Genomic DNA, 21,828 nt, shown 5'->3' with positions numbered 1-21,828 from the left:
ACATCTATGGATTCAACAACCACAGATCAAAATTACCCAGGAAAAAAAATTGCATCTGTCCTGAATATGCAGACTCTTTTCTCATCATGATTCCCTAAACAACTGTGTACAGAGCATTTACATTATGCTAGGCATGTAGGTAGCCTAGAGATGTATTAAAGAGGAGGAGGAAGTGTATAGATTCTACACAAACACTATGGGTTTTATAGGATAGTCTTAGGCATCCATAGCTTTTGGTGTCTGTGGGGCACCTGGAATAAATCCCCATCCAGCATGGAGGGGCGGTATTGAGAACGGGCCTGGGGTAGAGCAGAGGCAAGAGCTGGCAAGGCGGCCTCGCTTCCTGACCCAGTTCCGTGCGCCTGTCAGGCCGTATCCACTGGCGAGTGCCCTGACAGAGGGCTGGGAGGCCACACCTGCCCTAACACCTGTCCAGCTTTTTCCCAGGGTAAGTCTTTTCAGCCTGTGGTGTTCTGTTGGTCTGTCCATCCAGACACACATCCTATTGCCCAGCTAATGAGCAAGTTGCTGACAGGTGAGAGATGCACTAATCTGCTCGAGAAAAAACTCTCCCTAACCCTCAGGAAGGCATTTGGTCCCATCTGGCCACTTCCTGCATGGGACCCCTTGCTTAAGACCCTTAGGGCTGCGTCTGTCTTACAAGATTCGACCAATAGGGGCTGGGGATTTAGCTCAGCGGCACAAACAGGCGGTCGTGAGTTCAATCCCTGGTACTGATAAAAAAAAAAAGATTCGACCAGTGGAAACAAGCAGTGGGGGCCTTTAAACTTACCAAGCTGAGAGGTCTTTGGGACACAACTATAATTCACTTAATTCTTTTATCAACACTGCTCATCTCATACTATTAACATTATTTTATAGATTAGAAAGCTGAGGTTCAAGAGCTGGGTGCTGTAGTGTGCATCTGTAGACCTAGATAATCTGGAAGCTGAGGCAAGAGGATTGCTTGAACCTAGGGGTTGTTCTAGGCCAGCCTGGGCAATACAACGAGCCCCACGGCAAGACCCTGTCAGGTGGGTGGGGAGAGAAAGGGTGAGAAGAGGAAGGAAAGAGGGAAGGGAGCAGAGAAGGAAGGGAGAAAGGAAGGAAGGAAAGAAGGAAGGAGGCAAAGGAAACAGGAAAGCGAGCAAAGCGTGGCATGGCGGCCCATAATCCCAGCACCTGGCAGGAGGGTGTGTATGTCCCGATGCCTGGGAGCATCGGGAGCTCAGGGCCAGCCTAGGCTACAGAGAAAACCCTGTCTCAGAAAACAAAGCAGTGTGGAAGAAAAGGTGGAGGATTTCATTTGATCCAGCTGTTTCCCTGAGTATCTTCCAAGAGTTAAAGATATTACAGAGACACATGCTCACTGATGTTTACAGCAGAATAATTCATAGTAGCTAAACCTGGGAAGCAGCCACGCTGTCCATCAGCAGATGAGCAGGTAAAGAACATGGAGTGTTCATATACCATGGAGTGCTACTTTGCCGTAAAGAAGAATAAACTTGTCATTCATAGGGAAATGGACGTACTTTAAGACTATAATGTTAGGGGCTGGGGATTTAGCTCAGCAGCATAAGCACCTGCCTTGCAAGCAGGCGGTCGTGAGTTTGACCCCCGGTACCAAAAAAAAGAAAAAAAAAAAGATACGTATCATTACCTGTACTCCCACAGAGAATGTAAACATTAGTTCTAGCCACACGTGCTAATAAAGTAAAAACACGTTTAAATGTTAACTGGAAAAAATTTTAAAAATAAAAATATCTACATCCTCAAAAAAAAAAGGATGAGGCAGAGGAAAAGAAAGGAACAGGAAAGGAGGGCAGGAGGGAAAAAGACAGGCATTCAGAACAGTTAAGCACATTATTTACTTTTCTCCAGTACTGAGTCTGTACTCAGGGCCTTCACACCGAGCTACGATCTCAGACCTTTTAAACATTTTTATTTTGAGACAAGTTTCCCGGGCTGTGCTCAGAATTCCAGGCCTTCTGCTTCAGCCTCCCAGAGTACTGGGATTACAGGTGTACCCAGCTTCAATCTGGTTAGTTCTTGTTTGTTTTCTGAGACGGGGCCTCACCGTATAGTTCTGCCCTTGAACTCATGACGTGGCCCAGGCTGGCCTTGAACTTGTGGCAATCCTTCTGCCTCCCTTCTGAAGTGCTGGGATTACAGGGGTGCAGCGCCGCCCCCAGCAGCTCGGTCAGTTCCTGAGCAACAGAGCAGGAGTCAGGTCTTCTGTGACCCTTTACCTTTCCTGTCTGTGAGAATGATGGCAAAGAGCAGCCTCGGTGCCTCAGAGACCCGGCAACGCCATGGCATGACCTGCCTGCCCCTTAGCGACTGCAGACAGGGCCAGCGCTGGGGGGAAGATCTGGCTGGGAGCAGCAGTGCTCTCCTCGGTGCCCTCCCCACCAGGGTGTTCTGTGCTGACGCTGCAGTCTGTGAACGTGCTACGCAAATACCTCTCCCTCCTGGACCTGCCCTGGTCTCTGCTGCGCCCGCCGGACGTCCTCTTCGTGCTCACCAGTGAGGAAGTGGCACGCGCCAAGGTGAGCCCTGCGAATTCCTGGACACCCCGCCACGCGGGGCCGTGGCTCCTCAAAACCCACAGAGGCCCTTGCCAGGGACCTCCCACAGGGCCCACGTCTCTCCCTGAGTGTGAGGACCAGGCCAGGAGAAGGTGGGAGGCGTAGACTTCCATGGCGTTGACCTTTTTTTCTAAAGATTATAATTTTTCTTAAAGCACTAAATGACTCGTGCTTATTTGTAGAAAATTTAGAAATATATAACAGGATCCAGAAAATAAGAAATAAAAATTACTCGCAATCCCACCACTCAAAAGTAATCGTTAATTTCTTGGGCTATAGTCTTCAAATAGATATAATGAATTCTATATTATATATAAGTCCTGTTATTTAAAATCTGTTTTGCTGGGCATGGAGGCCCCCGCCTGCACATGGGAGGGTGAGGCAGGAGGATTGCTGTGAGATCAAGGCCAGCCTGGGCAACACAGTGAGTCCAGGCCAGCCTGAACTAGTGGTGAAACCCTGTTACATTTTGAATTTATTTTCAATTCCTAAGGTCTTAGGGATGTATGGTAGAGTTGACAAACATACATGGTGATCCTTTTTATGTGTAGTTCTGTATTTATGGATGCATTTACTTGCAAAAATTTCTTTGTGAGCTGACTGAGCTGCTGGGGGATGTGACTCAGTGTTACAGTGCTTGCCTAGCATATACTAGGACCTGAGTTCCAACCCCAGCAACACACACACACACACACACACACACACACACACACACAATTAGCCAGCCATGGTGGAGCACACCTGTAATTCCAGCGGTCTGGGAGGCTGAGACAGAAGGATTCCAAATTTGAATTTCAGGGCAGCCCGGACCATTGAGCAACTTAGGGAAACACTATCTCAGAATTGAAAAATTTTAAAAAAGGCTGGGGACATAGCTCAGTGCAAAGGCCCTAGTTTCATCCCTAGTAATATAAAATAATGATTAAATAATGATTTTTTAAAATTAATTTATAATTCCAAGATCGATACTAGCTTTGCTTTTTTGGTCATTCACAGCCACGTGTGATTACAAGGCAGTGAGAAATTCGAGCCACCTGATTCACACATGCATGTTTCTAGGGAAGATTTAGCAAGGCAGCACAGCTCTCAGCTCTCACCAAAAAAAAAAAAAAAAGAAGGTTTTTTTTTTTCCAGTGCCACATTTTCCTCATTAGCATGATTTTTATGATTTTGCTATTTTAAATGGCTTAACTACGATGGTGAAGCTGGCTGGGGTCCCCAGGCACAACGCTGTATGGTGTTTACTGTGGAGAGAACATGTGTATTGGGTTAGCGTCATTTGGGCATGAGTTAAAACACTGCAGTCAATAGTTCAGTGCTAATAAATAAACAGTCCATATTAAGTGTCTTTAAACAGAAACACACATAAGTGTGTAGATGAATTTAGGAAAATGCTGTGACCAGAGAGAGGTTCATAGGAACCTCTATTACCTAAGAGCAGTGGTCTCAATGCACAAATTCAGAGTTCTCAGTGACTTTATAGACAAATAACTACTAGAAATAATGCAAATCTGTCTATGTGCATATACACATGGATGCATGTAGTTCTCTTGATTTGTAATTTAATTGCTTTGTATTGAGTAGATGTGGTGTGTGTTATGCTTATTTTTATAAAAGTACTGAGATTTCCTTAGCAACATAATTTATGATCAATTTTGGTACTGCTGAGTCAACATGTGTACTTTTTTTTTTTTTTTTTTTTTTTTTTTTTGAGACAGGGTCTCGCTATGCAGTTCAGGCTGGCCTTGAGCTCACTTTGTAGTCCTGGCAAGTCTCCTTTTTATCGGTACCAGGGATCGAACTCAGGACCGCCTGCTTGCAAGGCAGGTGCTTATGCCGCTGAGCTAAATCCCCAGCCCCAAGTCCAGGCAAGTCTCAAACAATGATCCTCCTGCCTAGCCTCCTGAGGGCTGGGATTACAGGCGTGAGCCACCATGCATAGCTTCCATTTATTTCTTATTTTATCTCTCACAATGGGAAAAAAAGTATCCTTTTTGTGGTATATTTAGTGCCCATTTTTCTCATCAGCTTTTTGTCAATTTTCACTGTTTGCTTTTAGGTACATAAAAAGATGAAAGCTGTTATTCCTTTTATTATTCTGTAGTCTTTTCGGGGGGTTAGTCTCTACATGGTTTATGTCTTTGTTTTTCTTTTAACCTTTTTATTTTAGCTTTTCATTGTGATTTTTAGTTGTGTTTTCTATCAGCAGCATATAATTGGATTTTCTAATCCTGATATGAAATGTCTGATAGTAGATATATGTGTTCTGTTTTTATTTGTAGCTAGTGATATTTAGATTTTTTTTTTTCAATTTTTTGAGGCAGGGTTTCACTGTGTAGTCTAGGCTGGCTTTGAACTCATGTAAGTCCTCCTGCCTCAGCCTCCTGAGTGCTCGGATTACAGGTATGCACCACCACACCCAGCCTTAGATTTATTTCTACTAACCAATTTCATGTTTTCTGTTTAACATTCCCCGGGAAATAGCCAAGTTTTTCATAGCCTTTCCCTTCCCAAGGCCTTTACACTGAGCTACATCTCCGATGCTTTTTTTTTTTTTTTTTTTTGAGACAAGATCTCACTAAATTGCCCAGGTTAGACTTCGATTTCAAATCCTCCTGCCTCAGCCTCCTAGAATGCTAGGATTACAGCTGTGTGCCAGCATACCTTAGCAATTTTTAGAGATGTATCTGTGTATTGCACTTAAGCTTTAGTAGTGCCTATGCTGATGAAAGCCTGGTGTTATATAATCTTTTTTTGTTTGTGAAGTTTACCTCTATATTTTTGGGCCCTAAGGTCTTATTGTAGCATGACTATGGCAGATCCTGTTGACATGATCCTACTTAGTACCCCCAAACTGAGCACCCATATGTAATACTTCTGACACGTGCTCACTTTATACTTCCTCACTTGCCTCTTGTGGGGTATTTCCTTCCTTCTCACCCCAGGACTCCTAATAAATACGTATCAGGTCCTAGTAAGCTAGGCTTTGTGTCTACCACTGCCCTGAGCCACACCCCAGCCCATTTTGTTTCTTCTTTTTTTTTTTCCGTGCTCGGCCTTTCTCAGTTTATGTTTTAATCTGAGACAGCGTGTTGCCAAGATGTGCAGACTGGTCTCAAACTTGGAATTCTCTTTCCTTAGCCTCCTGAGTAACTACGATTACAGGCATGAGCTACCAGGCCTACCGCCCTGTGTTTCTTCATTTTCCTGTTAAAATTTTTTTCTATTTCATATTTTGTTTTCCAAAATTTGTCATTTTTTATTTGCATGTTTATCTCATAATTTCTTATTCTCCACTAGAGTTTTTCTTCTGTTATTTAGCTCTTTGAACATCCTAAATTTAAAATTCCCAATATCTAAAAGAAAAAAAAAAGTCTGCTCTGTAAACATGGGTTAAAGTACTGTAGTTTGCAGAGTGCAGGGATTTTAGCCTCCTCTTCCTCCGGGTCCCCTCCCGCCCAAGAGCTGTGCAGTTGCCAAGTGGCTAGAATCAGGTCCCCTGGTGTTCTATCCCCGGCTGATTCAGCGGGTAACAAGGCACAGGGCTGCTGCCCTGCCTTCGTGCCTGGGCTCTGCAGCAGGCACTTTCCCCAGCTTTGCTCCACAGGTGAAGGAGACCCTTCCTGGCTCCACGCTCTGAGCTGCAAGTTTGGGTCTCCTGTCCTGCAAAGCCTCTAGACAGCAAACCTCTACCCAGGCAGCAGGTCCTGCGTTTGCACTCCGTATGTATGCGAAGTCTTCTGAAAACTGCTTTTACCCTTTTGATATTCTTCATACCTTATGGAAAACAAACAGGTTACTACAAAACAGTATGTAGAGGTCATTCTATGGTTTCCCACAAGCACAAAAACACACAGCGAAGAATATGCAAAAAACATTAATAGTGGGCTGGGGTGTAGCTTAGTGGCTCAGGTGAGGCCGGATTTCGATTCCTGGTAGAAGAAAAATAAAAGTATTAATAGTGATTACTTCCAAATGGTAAGATTCAAGGTATGTTTTATTTTTTTAATTTTAAATACTGTTATAGTCTTGTATTACTTGTATAATTCATATTCTGGTCCAATAATTTATATTTCTGTAGAATTTTAATGAAAGGAACAAAGATGAGTCTATACATTTACATGCAAGAATATTCATTCGTATAATTTACAGTAGCCAATATTCAGTAGGAAAGACATACAGTACTGCATAAGCAGTAAAATCAGCATTTTGAAAGATGGGTAGTGAAAATGTTCCCAAATAGGGAGAAAAGCACATAATTTTTATTTATTTATTTAATGTTCCCTTAGAAAATTTGAGGCTAGGGCTGGGGATTTAGCTCAGCCGCGTAAGCGCCTGCCTTGCAAGCACACAGTCGTGAGTTCGATCCCCAGTACCAGGAAAAAAAAAAAAAAAAAAAAGAAAGAAAGAAAGAAAGAAAAGTTGCGGCTACCCCTCCTTCCCATGACAGCTGTGCTGTGCTTCCAGGAACACGGCGTGCCCTTATCTTTGCTCTCACCCTCTTTCTCATTTTACTCGGTCCAAACTTGCTCCCGCTTTAATTTTTGCTTTCTTGAATGCTTTGCCACTGCTTAAAAAAGAAAAAAAGAAAAAGAAAGAAAATTTGAGCAAAGCTAATAAAAAATAATATAGCTAATGAAAAACTAAGCTGACAAGAAACAAATCATATGGGCTGGGGATTTAGCTCAGCGGCATAAGCGCCTGCCTTGTAAGCAGGCAGTCGGGAGTTCAATCCCTGGTACCGATAAAAAGGAAAAAGACAAAAAAAAAAAAAAAAAAGAAAGAAACAAATCATTTCTCTGAATGCCCCTCTGAATGAGTGCTAAAGTCATTGAAGGCTGGGTAGGTGGACCACTTGAGCACCATGATATGGGGATCCATAAAACAAGATACGTATTTCAAGGAAGCAGGTCAAGTGTGGTGTGGACTGTGTAAAGGTCATCCCTTCTCTCAATAGTTTCCTAAACTTTTTTTTCTTTTTGCGGTACCAGGGATGGAACTCACGACCTCATGCTTGCCAGGCAGGCACTTATGCTGCTGAGCTAAATCCCCGGCCCAAACATAGTATTTTTATTATGGTATTCAAAATGTTAATTCTCTTCTCTGAGTTCATGTATCATCTTTGCTCCTGATAATAAAGTTTACTTCAAATGTGTTTCCTAGGGGGCTGGGGATTTAGCTCAGTGGCGTAAGTGCCTGCCTTGCAAGCAGGCAGCTGTGAGTTCAATCCCTGGTACCAATAAAAAGGAAAAAAGACCAAAAAAAAAAAAAAAAGTGTTTGCTGTGGAAAGAATGGTATGAAATATTTTGCCTGAATATACTCTATAGTGACAGTTCTGCTCTAATTCTTTTTATCAGCTAAAGCTTGATTATCACAGGTATGTTCACTGCATAAAGTCATATATGTTATGGTAACTAATGTATTCCTTAGAGTTTTGCAACAATACTAATTTAGGCTGGGCATGGTGGCTCATACCTGTAATCCCAGCACTCAGGAGGCTGAGGCAGGAGGATCATTACAAGTTCAAGACCAGCCTGGGCTACAAAGTGAGCTCAGGCCAGCCTGAACTGCATAGAGACCCTGTCTCAAAAAGACAAACCAAACCAAACAAAACAAAAAACCCTACAATATTAACTTAGGCAGTTAAATTATAGTTCTTATAGAAAAACAGCAACCTTTTACATGTATCACATATTGTTAAATCAGTTTCTATGATCCACTGAAAAACTGAACTAGAGCTGTATGTGGTGATGCACAGCTGTAATCCTAGCTACTTAGGAGGCTGGGACTGGAAGTGTGCAAGTTGAAGGCCAACCTGGACACCTTAGTGAGACCAAGCAAGGACACAGCCCAGTGCTGGTATTTGCCCAGCATCCACAAGGCCCTGGGCTCAATCCCAGCACCATGGGAAATTTAAAAATAAATAAAATCTTAAGACTAAAATAATGAACTAAAATAACAAGGTAATCTACATTCCCCTGGTAGAAGGTAGGGAAGGACAACTCATGTCCACCCCTAAGGACTTCACATATTCTCGGCAAGGACCCTACCACTCAGCTACATCCCCAGGTCCTTTTTGATTCCTCTTCTTGTTTGTTTGTTTGTTTGTTTTTTGTCCTTTTCATTTTTATCGGTACCAAGGATTGAACTCACAACTGCCTGCTTGCAAGGCAGGTGCTTATGCCGCTGAGCTAAATCCCCAGCCCCGATTCCTCTTCTTCTAAAACATCCCCGTTTTTGTTGTGTAAGTGAGGTAATGGAGCAAAATGATTAGGAATGTAGGCCAAAGAGTCAATCAGGTGGCTCTGGGTTTGAATCTCAAGTCTGCTACCTTGTAGGTATTTGAGATCACTCAGTTTCCTCATCTATCTTAAGAGAGGAGGGAGAAAAACGGTAGTGGCTAAGCATTGTGATCTTATAATCCCAGCATTCTGGGAAGTTAAGGCAAGAGGATCACAAATTCAAGCCCAGTCCAGGCAACTTAGCAACCAAGCAAGACCCTGTCTCAAAACTAAAAAAAAGTTAGGGATGTGGCTCCATGGGAAAGCCCTGGGTTAAAGTCCCAGGACCAAAAAAACAACAATTAACAAACAAACAAAAATACCTAGTATTTACCTCACAGCAGTGTTCACACAGAGGTGGTATTTGTAGACTTCCCGGGGTTTGGGCTGGTAGCCAGTGCTTTGGGTTTTCTTAGCAGTAGAGACAGTGTTAGAGACCCGTCTGTGTGCCCAGGAAGATGCCAGATAGACTACAGCATGCGGTGTGTCAGTGGGAGGAAGAATTTCGAGTAAGAAAGCTAATCTGAGAGTGACAGATACAGAGTAAGTGCATGACTGGTCCCGTTTGCTTTTTTCTAGAAAGCCATGTTCTGCCACCATAGCCAGCTCCTGTGGTTCCGCCGCCTCTACATTCTTTTCTCCAGATACATGAGAATCAACTCACTGCACTTCCTCTCAAGCCTTGAAGAGTTTTCAGATCTGAGGAGCAAAAGAGAGAAATAGACCGGGAAACCCAGAGACCTGGCCCGAAGCTGGTTTAACTCCCTGAGCCAAAGGAAATCACAGCCAGAGAGCTTCTGTGAAAGCCAGGCCATGAGGCCAATATGCTACCCAAACTTCCTAAGGCTTCTTCTTCCGGGGGGAAGACCCCGAAAGAACAAAAACAAACCAGCTTCCGGATCATCGTAGCTACCTGCTAGCTTTTCACGTCTTTGGAAAAACATTCTGCATGATGACACAGTGTGTGTCAAACACCTGGCCCAGAGCTTAGACAGGCTCTTACCACAAATGAATGTAAAAGTGCTCTAAAAACACTTCACAGATATGATTTGCACATTGATTCCGGAGCAGAGCATCTTGGTTCATTTTCTGTTGCTATACCTGAATACCACGAACTCAGTAATTTATGAAAAATAAGAGGTTTATGTAGCTCATGATTCTGGAGGCTGGGACATCCAAAGCATGGTGCTAACATCTGCTTGGCATATGGTGAGGGGTTTTTCACTGCATCCTCACAAGGCAGAGGATGTAACATGGAGCGAGACAGAGCAAGCACGCAAGTACTCAGTTTTACAACAGAGTCACTCCCACAATGACCCATTAACCCCCTAATCCATGAATGGCCTTTACCTCCCAAAGGGTCTCACCTTGCAAGTCAGATGCACTGGGGACCGTGTCTCTAACTTGGCTTTGAGGGGCCACACCCAAGCCATATATATAGGCTCACATATGCACACACGTACACATGCTATAGTCCAAAAAGAAGAAGGAAAAAATACCACTACTTATTGAATTAGCTCAACCATAATTCCTTAGATTTTTCTTTGTGCACTACTTGCTAGAACGCGAATCTAAGGAAACCGTGCTGTGTTTAACATGACTTACACTGATTGAAGCTCCCGAGTGCCTTTCACATGAAGACCTTGCCCTGGAAGAGCTTACAAGTGACAATCTCAGATCTTAAGCTTTTTTTTTTTTTTTTATTGGTACCGAGGATCGAGCTCACGACTGCCTGCTTGCAAGGCAGGTGCTTATGCCTCTGAGCTAAATCCCCAGCCCCCAGATCTTAAGCTTTTAGGAAAACGTAAGTCTAGAAGTTGTTTTTAATTTATTACTTTTCAAATTACTTATTTATTTATTTGCAGAACTGGGGATTGAACTCATAGTCTTCATACTGAACAACTTAGAACACCCTGCCCACCAACCCCCCTTTTTCTTTAATTTTTGACACAGGATCTCTCTAAGTTGCTAAGTTGCTCAGGTCAGGCTTGAACATGTGATCCTCTTGCCTCAGCCTCCCAGAGTGCTGAGATTACATGAAATTTGTTTTGAAAAAATGTAAGGATCTAAATGTCTTCAAATTGCCCTACAAAGAAAAGCTGAGAATTCTGGCTTGGCAGCTACTTCCTGAGGTGGGAAAGCTCAGTTGTGAGGAAACCTACTGGCGACCCTGGGCTAGAAGCTAGAATCCCGGGCAACGTAATTACAGGCGAGGCACCGAACTCTCCTCTGCCTCGATCTTTCATCTGCAAAATGGTGACTATTAATGGTCCAACCTTAGAACTCACCAAGAAGACGCTGCATTAAGAGGCAATAGCAGGATATGGCTCACAGAAACAAAGACCAGCTGCTACTGCTGTGTTCTTCTGAGAGAGCATAAATACAGTCTCGAGCTCTAAGCAGAGGGACTGGCATGTCCAATCTCTCTGAGAACAGTTTGGTGATTTCTAGAAAACATACTTATACTTTGACCCAGCATTTCCATTAAACTAATTTACACTATAGATTTACTCCACATCCTCAAGAAGTATGTCAACTGCAGACATTAAAACACCCATTCTAATAGTAAATTATCGACACGGTCAAAATGTCCCCCAATTAACAGTTGGTGAAATTAATTGTGAGTGTGTTTTGTTTTAGTAAGGTGGTACATCAATATGGAAAGATTTATAAATCTTTTTGGTTATAAAACCAAAATGCACGACAGTGTTAGATAATGCAGCCATTCGGGAGGGGGGAAAGTATGTTTCTATGCACGCTACATGCCTATCAATGTAAAAGTGATCCCAGTAATTGCTTGTCTTTGAAGAAAAGAATTGGGAAAGAGGGAAGGAATTTATACCTTTTGAATTTTGTACAATTTGCATGTATTGCTACCTATTCAAAAATATCTTCAAATCTTAGAGGTTAGAAAGTTACATAGAAAGCCAGGCATGGTGGCAATAATCCCAGCATTTAAGAGGCTGAGGCAGGAGGATTGCTAGGAGTTTGAAGCCACCCTGGCCTGCACAGTGAGCTCAAGATCAGCCTGGAGTGTGTAGTGAGACCCTGTCTCAAAAAAGCAAAACAAACCAAAGAAAGGTGTATAGAATTACACTGCTCCTGGTTGGTGAGAATTGAAACTTATTTTCTGCCTTGTACTTTTGTTTTATTGTACATTCCAAATTTTTAAAATAAATTAAAATCTAGAAAGGAAATTTAAGGGTCTTTATTTGCTGACTGCCCAGAGGATACCGCCTGGGCGTGAGGTCTCCCTCCCCTTTCTCCTTCCTGCAGCTTCCTGGAGGCTCACAGCAGCCAGGTGGGTGCCCGTGCAGCTGCAGGTGCCAGTCTGGGTTCCTGGAAGAGGACAGCATCAGAACTGGGCTTGTCCTGGTGCCAGGAAGAGCCAAGGGACAAACAGCACAGGAAACAGGGTCTCAGAGGCCAGTGGCAGTCTCTTGGTCCCTCCGGGTGGAATGCAGCGCTGAGGACACCCATCGTGGCAAGAGGAAGACACCTTTGTACAAATCATCCAAAAGCAGCCCTGCCACCTGGCAGCCATGTTCCCTCTGCCCCTTGTGCCCCTCCCTTCCTTGAAATTAACAACCTGCTAAGTTAGGCAGCAGTTCTAAACCCTGGAGCAAAGAAAATGTCACAGGAACCCAGGAAGAGGAGGAGAGCCCGGTGTGGCATACATGTGTAACCCTAGCAACTCCCTAGACTGCAGCAGCAGGAGGGTCCTGAGTTCAAGGCCAGCTTGGCAAGAAAGGAGCTGCTGAGGTGAGGTAAAGAAAGACTGTGTTTGGGGTGGGAGAGAAACAACCTCCCCAAGGAAGGGCTGCGCCCACTTTCTCAGTCTGAGGAGGTCCGCCAGGCTGGGCCTGGGACTGGGCTGGCAGGGTTCCCTTCATGTCCGACACCTGCACCCAGCCCCTGCACACCCCTCAGGAAAGGGCTGCCAGGTGGTCAGTTCTAATACCTGACAGAGAAGAGCAGAAATCTTTGGGCTCCCACCCTCACTTTGGCCCCTACTGAGGAACACAGATCTGTGAAGGAAATGAAAGCCAGAAGCAAACAGGCTGAATACAAAAGGGGGATCCGAGGAGGCTCAGCGAGGAGACAGGAGGTGGGGAGGGAGTCCATTCTCTGGAGGAAACAGGCCTCTCTGATGCAGCAGTTAGGGAAGAGACTATTAGACACCATAATGGACATTCTGGCTCTGGGCCAGACAAAAGAGGATGCTCTCAACAGTGGCCAAATCAGCAATCTGCAATATCAACGAACAGAGAGGGAGAGCCAGGGGAGGTGCACACCTGTAATCCCAGCTCTCGGGAGGCTGAGGCAGGAGGATCACTGTGAGTCTGAGGCCAACCTGAACTACTTAGTGAGACCCAGTCTCAGAAAAACAGACAAGGGGCTGGGGATTCAGCTCAGTGGCATAAGCGCCTGCCTTGCAAGCAGGCAGTCGTGAGTTCAATCCCTGGTACCCATAAAAAGGAAAAAAGACAAAAAAAAAAAAAAAAAGAAAGAAAAACAGACAAATTCCAAAAGGAGAAAAGCCCATCGATGGGTAGGTAAATAATAATCTGTGGGGCTGGAGGTTTAGCTCAGCGGCATAAGCGCCTGCCTTGGAAGCAGGCAGTCGTGAGTTCGATCCCCGGTACTGACAAAAACGAAAAAGACAAAATAATAATAATAATCTGCCTAAGACTTCAGCCAGCATATTAAAAGAGGCCACCAAATGCCAAACAGCCTTTTTTTCCCCTGCCTGCCAGTAATACAATTTAGTGCCTTGCACTTGCCAGGCAGGCACTGTGCTGCTGAGCTAAATCCCCAGCCCTTTAACCTAATTAAATTTATTTATTTGTCTGAGGAATCCAACTCAGGACTTGTGCTGTTCGGCAGGCACTTATGCCACTGAGCCATATCCCTGGCCCCAAACAATTTTGATCTGACTCGTTAAAAATGGATACACCAGTGTTTTGTGAAATTCCTGACTGAATTCAGCGTAAAGGGGGCCGGGTCATGCTATGGAGATCAAGTATCACAGCCCAGGGTGACAAACCGTAGACAGAAATAGGGTTCAGCTGAGGTTGTTAGAAAAGGAAAAGAAACCACTTGCAGAAGGGAAAAGCATTTTATCCAGACTCGTAAAGGAAAAGCAGAAGATGAAGAGAAACTAAAAGTCTACACAAGAAAGTTAAAAAAGGCATGAAATGCAATAAACAATGATAGATGACAAGTAGAATAAGATTAGCTATCATTTACTTCCAGAAAATACAAACGAGCTGTTTCCTATCAAAAGGGACTGTTAGCCAAGCACTCAAGTAGTTCCAGCTACTCAGGAGGCTGAAACAGGAAGATCATAAATTTGGCAAATTAGTGAGACCCTGTCTCAAAATAAAATAAAAAGGGCTGGCAATATAGCTCAGCATTCCAGAAAAAAGATTATCCAATTAAGTTAGATGATAACATCTAGCTATATCTTTAGGTGACAAAGGCTAAAAATGAAAGGATGCATCTTTACCACATTCTAGGCAAATAGAAAGAGCAACATTAGAAACTGAGGCCAAATATGACCCCAACTGGACAAAAAGGAATATTTCATTACAGGTTCACTCTTTAAGCCAGATGCATGAAACAAAAACACCTAGGAATACATGATCTTTATTTTAAAAAAATTATTCTAGAAGACTTTGATAGAATTTTAATAAATCAAGTTGGAAAAGAGTAAAACTAAAGCATTTCTAAATCAGCATCCACTTCTTTTTTAATTCGCGGTACGAGGGACTGAAACAAGATAGTCCTGAGCTACACCACCAGACTTTATTGTTTCATTCTGAGACAAGATCTTGCTAAATTGCCCAGGCTGGCCTCAAACCTGAGATGCTTCCTTTCAAACTTCCAAGCAGGTCGGATTTCAGGCATGTATCACCACACCTAGCAACCTTCACTTCTTATGTGATAGAATGTACACAAAAGTCAATTAGTTTTGGCCACTGAGAAATTCTTAGTAAGTTTTCTGTCACAAAGATTTTATAGCCCAAAGCCTGGGTGTGGTGGTGCATGCCAGGAAACAGGCAGGAGGATCACTGTGAGTTTGAGGCCAGCCTGGGCTACACAGTGAGACCCTGTCTCAAAAAGCAAAAATTAAAAAACAAAAAAGAAAATTTTAAAAGAAGGTTTCATAGCTCATATGCTTTGATCATAATCAAATAACATACAAATAAATCATAAAATTACCAAATGGGAGGAGAACAAACCTGCTAAGAAATCAAGAAAATCACTTCTAAATAACCCGTAATCAAAGAGGAAATCAAAACTGATATTACATATTATCTAGAAAGCAGTCAAAATTATAATTATATGGAGTCCATACTTATGCAATATACAGTTTTAAATGTTTTTATTTATCTTACCAAAGATTGAACTCAGGTTCTTCAAACTGAGCTATTGCCGGTCCTTTTTTATTTCCTACTTTGAGACATATTTCACTAAGTTTCTCAGGCTGGCTCCCACCTGTGGTCCCCCTGCCTCAGCCTCTGGAATTACAGCGTGTGCCACTGGGAACAGGTGTGAATATTCTTCTGTTTGGGTGGTTGTTTTGGTACCAGGGATGGAACTCATGACCTTGTGCCTCCCAGGCAGCCGCTTGTGCTGCTGAGCTAAACCCCAGGCCCTCTACTGATACTCTTAAATATCCACAAAGAAAAATGGATTGATGATGGAGAAATGACAAAGAGGAACCCAAATAACCAAAAACCATGAAAAACCACCCAGCCTTCAATAGCAGCCAGGACATGAGCACACAAGCACACGCTGGTGGTCAATGGTAGGAAATAAATCACACCACTAATGAAAGACACATAAATTACAAAGAAAATGCCACGTTACCTGTACCCCGAGCTGGGGATTTAGCTCAGTGGCATAAGCGCCTGCCTTGCAAATGTGTGATCGTGAGTTCGATCCCTGGTACTGATAAAAACAAAAAAACCAGTTGACACTTACCTGTACACAAAGATTTCTAAAAATAACAGTGTTCAATGTCCTGCAGCTAAGGAAATACACACATGGTGGTATCTTCTGGAATTCAGTATCTCAGTAAGGTACATATCCTTGGACTCTGTAATTCTACATCTGTAAACACCCTTATGAAATAGAAATTAATACAAAAATGCATCTACAAGTGTTTGGCAGCTACCATCTATCTTCCAACAAGGGACTTGAGTCTCAGATGACCAGAATACTGATTTTGATTTTTCAACAATATGTTTTCTAACTCCTAATATATATATTAGGAAGCACAAACAAAAAATGTATTTTACAAGGAGAAAGACAAATTTTATATTTTCTTCCCTAGGCATTTCCAGAAGATTGCACAGTGTACCTGGAGACCACTATCTATCAGCATTACAAAGTATCAAAGTTAGTTCATGCTAAGAAAACAGGGTGAAGTTAGGGAATCCTATGAAAAGTGGGCAAGTCAAAACTGACACAGGGATTTAGCTCACAGCATAAGCATCTACCTGGCAAGAGTGAGGTTGTGAGTTCGATCCCCGGTACAAAAAAAAAACTGACACAGGGGAGCCAAAGATTTAGTTCAGCAGCACAGCACCTGCCTGGCATGTACAAGGTTATGAGTTCGATCCCGGGTAACAAACAAAACAAAACAAAAAACCCACCGACACAGAGGCAGACAAGAGGAAGAAAGGGCTGGGGCTGGGGATTTAGGTCAGCGGCATGCCTGCCTTGCAAGCAGGCAGTCCTGAGTTCGATCCCTGGTACCGATAAAAAGGAAAAAGACAAAAAAAAGGAGGAAGAAAGGGCTGCTAGAGCTACAGAATACTTATATTCTCAGGACAAGAGAGAGAGAAGCAGAAAGTTTTAGTCTGACGACAGAGCCCCACGACCTTGGTCAAGGCTGACCTTGCATCTGCCAACAACACTTTCTTTTTCTTCTTTTTGAGATAAGGTCTTGCTATAAGGTTGGGCCTGAATTTTCAGAGATGCTCCTGCCTCAGCCTACCAAGTGCTGGGATTATAGGCATATACTACCACGTCCAGCTCTCACTAGCCTGCCAATGGGACTCCTGCCCTATGTAATGGTTTTGGAAATGAAGCTACCGGTAAGTAAAAGTTAAACGGCACCTGGTCTTACTAAGTTCCACCTGAGGGAGAGCTGCATCTGTGAGAGGAAATCATAAAGGAAGGAAGAGTCAAACAGAGCCGGGTGTGGTGGTGGCCGCCTGTAATCCCAGCTACTTGGGAGGCCGAGGCGAGAGGATTATAAATATGAGCCCGGGCAATTTCCAAGGTCCTATTTTAAAATTGCTAAGGGTATAAGGACTGCAAGGCCTCAGGAGTTGGGTTCCCTCTGACTGCGGCCAGTTGATGTTGACTTGGAAGCCCTGGCCGTCTCATTTCCTTTGTGAGCTCAGAAGATACAAGATGAAGATGGAGCAAATGCTTCTCCAGCTCCCGAGGGGGCACCTCTGGCCAAGGCCAGAAGGCAAAGGGGCAGCGAGTGGGGACTCGGCCTGCAGATGAGGCCTACCGCAGCTGTGCCAGGCTGCTGCCAATGGCACCTGACCACCTGAGTGCTCGCTCTTAGCCGAGCACTTCCTGTCCAGTATCAAAGTCTTGTTCCTCCCAGCCCCAAACAAGTAGAAAAATGGCTCAAGAGACTGAAGCAAGAACAAGTTCCCACCTACGGGGCCATTAGCAGTGTGTGACCAGTGACCTCAAGGCCAGGGGACACTCCGAGTAGGTGAACTTGGAAATTCATCAAGGCGGCCTCATAGGAGTTTGCTATAAAAAGAACAATAGCACTCCTTCCCACCAGCCAGGACAAACTGTGTGTAAACTCAGACAAACAGAAAACATAAAAGGTAGAAATAAATCTAACACCTGTAATCCCAGCACTTGGGAGGCTGAGGCAGGAGGATCATTGTGAGTTTGAGACCAGCCTGAGCTACAAAGTGAGCGCAAGGCCAGCCTGAACTACAGAGCAAGAACTTGTCTCAAAAAATAAAATAAAATAAAAATAAACCTAACACAAAATGAATAGTATAAAGCTTGACTGAAGAGTGAAGCAGAGCAAATCAATTGGTGAGACTTGCTAATTTCCTAGAGATAAAACCAGAACCAGTGGTAGGGAAAGGAAAGAGGTTGGCTAAAAAATAAAAATTAAAAATTAGATAAACCCAGGTGTGGCAGTACATGCCTGTAATCTCAGTACTCTGGAGGCTGAAGCAAAAAGATGGCAGATTTGAGGCCAGCCTGGACAACATAGTGAGACTGTCTCAAAAACAAATAAAAACAGGGCATGGTGACACACACCAGTAATGCCAGCACTTGGCAGGCTGAGGCAGGAGGATTGCCTTGAGTTCAAGGCCAGTCTGTGAGTTTAAGGATAGTCTAAAACCACATGGTGAGATCCTATCTCAAAAACAATATCAAATTAGGAAGAATAAATTCTAGTGTCCTGTTTATCAAGTAAGGTGTCCATGACAAGGGGTGGTAAGGAGAAAAAAAATTAAAAAAAAAAAAAAAGGTGTCCATGACAATAATTTATCATATAAGTCAAAATTGCCAGATAAGACTGAATGTTTTCCCACAAAAAAACATAACAGGCGTGGAATAGAAAATATCTACTTGATTTTACATTTGTGTACATATGTCAAAATATCACACTGTACCCCATAAATATGTACAATTATTATGTGTTGGTTAAAAAAGAAAAAAAGCCCAGTGTGGTGGCACACCCCTGTAATCTCAGCACTCTAGGTTGAGACAAGAAGACCTCAAATCCAGTCCCAGCCTGGGCAACCTGGCAGTTTAGCAAGATCCTGTATCAAAAAATGGGCTAGAGATGTAGTTCAGGGAAGAGGCCCTCGGTTCTATCTCCAGGACTGCAAAAAAAGCTAAACAAACAAACAAAAATCATCAAAAAAAAAGGACAAAACAATATACAAAAGTAAGAAGGAAAATATAGGTAAACACGTTTATAGGTTTTGATAAGGAAGATATTCTTGAACAAGAAATATCACTCAAAAGGCTGGGACAGAAAGATCACAAGTTCAAGGCCAATCTAGGCAATTTAGTGAGACCCAGTCCCCAAAATTAAAAGGCCTGGAGATGTAACGCAGGGCTCCCTGGGCTCAATTCCCAGTACCAGAAAACAAACAAGTAAGTCATTAATCTGAAAAAGGCAGAAAAGGTAAGTTGGAAAGACAGAGGAAAAGCAAACCAACATAAATTTGGTTCCATCAAAAATTAAAATCCTAGGGGCTGAGGATTTAGCTCAGCGGCATAAGTGCCTGCCTTGCAAGCAGGCAGTTGCGAGTTCGATCCCTGGTACCGATAAAAAGGAAAAAGACAAAAAAAATTTTAAATCCTAAAAAAAAAAAAAAAGGTAATTTAAAATAAAACATAAGCCAGGCATGAAGATCCATACCTGTAATCCATTCACTTGAAAGCCTGAGGCAGGAGGACTGTAAACTGGAGTCTTGGCTGGGCAACCCGGTGACTTATAAAAAGGGCTGTGCACAGCTCAGTGGAAAGCCCTAGAGTTCAAGACCGAGTACATAAAAACAAAATCACTTAAAAAAAAGGTACACAATCAAAGGTAAGTAACAGAAATTTTTAAATGAAACTTTTTTGCTGAGGAGTGTTCACATTAAAAAACTGATAATATCATGAAAAAGGGTTAAATTATACTCATACTATGCAATTTTATGCAACAGCTAATAATGATATGTATATTGATGTGAAATGATTGGTATTATTAAATAAAAATACAAGTATAGGAACAAAAAAACAGTATGATGCCATTTGTTTTGTTTTTTTGAGACAAGGTCTCGATCTTTGGTTCAGCCTGGGCTTGGGCTCACTTTATAACCCAGGCTTGCAATGATCTGCCTGCCTCTGCTTCCCAAGTGCTAGGGTTACAGGAGTACGCCACCACGCCTGGGCTTACCATTTGTGGTTTTTCGTTTTGATTTGGGGGGGGGCATTAGTTTTGATAGTGGGGATTGAACCCATGACTTCATGCATGCCAAGAAAATGCTCTGCTATTGAAATACATCACCCAGCCCTGCCAATATGGCTTTAAGATACACAAAACTGGATTTTTTCTTTTCTTTTTTGAAACCAGGGATCAAATTCAGGTCCTCATGTTTGCCAGGCAGGCACTATTCATTTATCTGCATAATATTAAAATTTAAAATTTTAAGGAACTCATGGAGTTCTGTCCCTGAAAATCCAGTTCCTGCGCTTGCCCAGGTCCTCCCAACGTCAGCGTGCACATGGCTGTCAGCCGAGGGCTGCTGGCAGCTCACCAGGTAGTGACCACACAGAAACAGGGAACTGGCCATCTCAGTTTCTCTTCATGTCCTTTTTGCTTGTCTGGTCTGCTTTACAGATCACGTCATAATTGGTTTTCCTAGAACGAAGAACAAATATTCATTGATATGTCATACATATTCAGTACTTGTTTTAATTTTTTAATACACATTTATTCAGTGTCATTAGCAGCTATTACATTCGGCAATCAGCTGCATGGGTGCAAAAAGAGTCTACATGAAAACCCTTTATTATGCTTCATACCATCCACAGAACAGAAGTGAAAATAACCCATTATACAATCAGTCACACAGTCCACAAGGTTTTCGTGCCCATACACTTGAGTATTGTAGAAAACATGTCCTTTTCCTAGCACCTAGGCCCTGCCGCCCCAGTGCTTGGCTGAGTTCACACACCTGTTGTAACCTGTAGTTTCTCTTTCACTTCTCTAGGTCTTCTCTCCTGCTAAGCTTTGTTTCCTGGCAATATTTAAAGCCTCCTGCCCCAGCTATAGCTACTGCTGCTGCTCGAACCGTCATAGCCACCTTGACTTCATGGTTTGACAACCCAGAGCTGCTGCCCCCAAAGTTTCCTCCCTTCATGGGTCCAAAATTTGAAGACTGGTTGTTGTAATTGCCAAAATCATGGTAGCGTCCACCCACTCAAAGACTGCGTCCCATCATTACCAAATCTACTGTAGCCAGCTCCACTGGCACCATATCCACCTGCACCATGGCTGCCACCAAAGCCAATCTGACCACTGAAGTTTCCTCCAAGATCAAAATTATTGCCACCAAAAGCGCCTTCACGACCACCACCAAAATTTCCAGAACCACTTCAACCACTTTAGCGTCTCCTGCTTGGCAAGGCTTCCCTCACTTCACAGTGGGGCTGTTCACATGGTATTTCAGAAATGACAGTCTTTCCCACAGAATCCTGACCATCAAACTTTACAAAAACAAAGGCCCTCTTCTTTCTACTGTCTCGGTTGGTCATGATTTCAATCACTTCAATTTTTCCATATTGTTGAAAATAATCTCGTAGGTTCTTCAGTTTCTTAACACCACCAACAAAGGTCTTCCCAGTTAAGGGGGTACCTGGTGTTTGAGAATCTTTGGTTCCATGTCTCTTCCATTCATCTTGTGTGGTGGCCTGCGTTCATGGCTGCATCCACTTTCTCAGGGGTGTAGATGATAAACCCAAAGCTCCTGGAGCACTTGGTGTTTGATCTCTCACATCTGTGAGTGTCCTCCATTGCTGAAAATGGCTTCTCAGACTCTCAGCTGTTTCAGAGCTCAGCCCTCTGATGAAAAGCTTCCACAGCTGTCCAGGCTCCTTAGGCGACTCTGAAGTCAGAAGAGACTGATGATGCTCCGGTGTGGCAGTGTCCACAAGCAGAGAGAAGTAAGCTGCCCAATGTACTCGAGTCAGTACTTGTTAGTGAAAAGAACGTTTTAGGAAAGTTGATCTGACCAAAATATGATGATGGATAGCAAGAGAGAGAGGGAGGAGCATCAACCCTAACACTGTGTAACAGACTTTTTTTTTTTTTTTTTAAATCTGTTCACAGTTGCTCTGGAGCTAGGCCAGGCCTAGTGGCACACATCTGTAAATTCTAGCACTTGGGAGGCTG

General features: G+C 43.2%; 1 protein-coding gene and 1 pseudogene across 2 annotated transcripts in view; one reads left to right on the top strand and one right to left on the bottom strand.

Moving 5' to 3' along the window:
• Positions 1-12,067, top strand: part of Pigl (phosphatidylinositol glycan anchor biosynthesis class L) — a 78,658-nt gene extending 66,591 nt beyond the window's left edge. The window contains exons 6-8 of one of the 2 annotated variants that reach the window (XR_010045304.1): positions 2,416-2,549; positions 6,196-6,310; positions 9,450-12,067. Coding sequence is in view for 1 of the 2 variants with exons in the window: in XM_003466307.5 (XP_003466355.2) it covers positions 2,416-2,549; positions 9,450-9,593 (278 nt within the window). In the remaining variant the exon portion in view is untranslated. The remainder of the gene's footprint in view (positions 1-2,415; positions 2,550-6,195; positions 6,311-9,449) is intronic. The other variant, XM_003466307.5, reaches the window with a different exon arrangement.
• Positions 11,541-21,632, bottom strand: LOC134474429 (heterogeneous nuclear ribonucleoprotein A1-like; annotated as a pseudogene).
• Positions 21,633-21,828: the final 196 nt, after the last annotated feature.

This window comes from Cavia porcellus, unplaced genomic scaffold (genome assembly GCF_034190915.1).
Source record: "Cavia porcellus strain 051 isolate PalLab524CR breed Dunkin Hartley unplaced genomic scaffold, mCavPor4.1 scaffold_32, whole genome shotgun sequence".
Lineage (NCBI taxonomy): Eukaryota > Metazoa > Chordata > Mammalia > Rodentia > Caviidae > Cavia > Cavia porcellus.
Note: the sequence above shows the minus strand (reverse complement) of the source record. Positions and strands in the feature narration are given on the sequence as shown.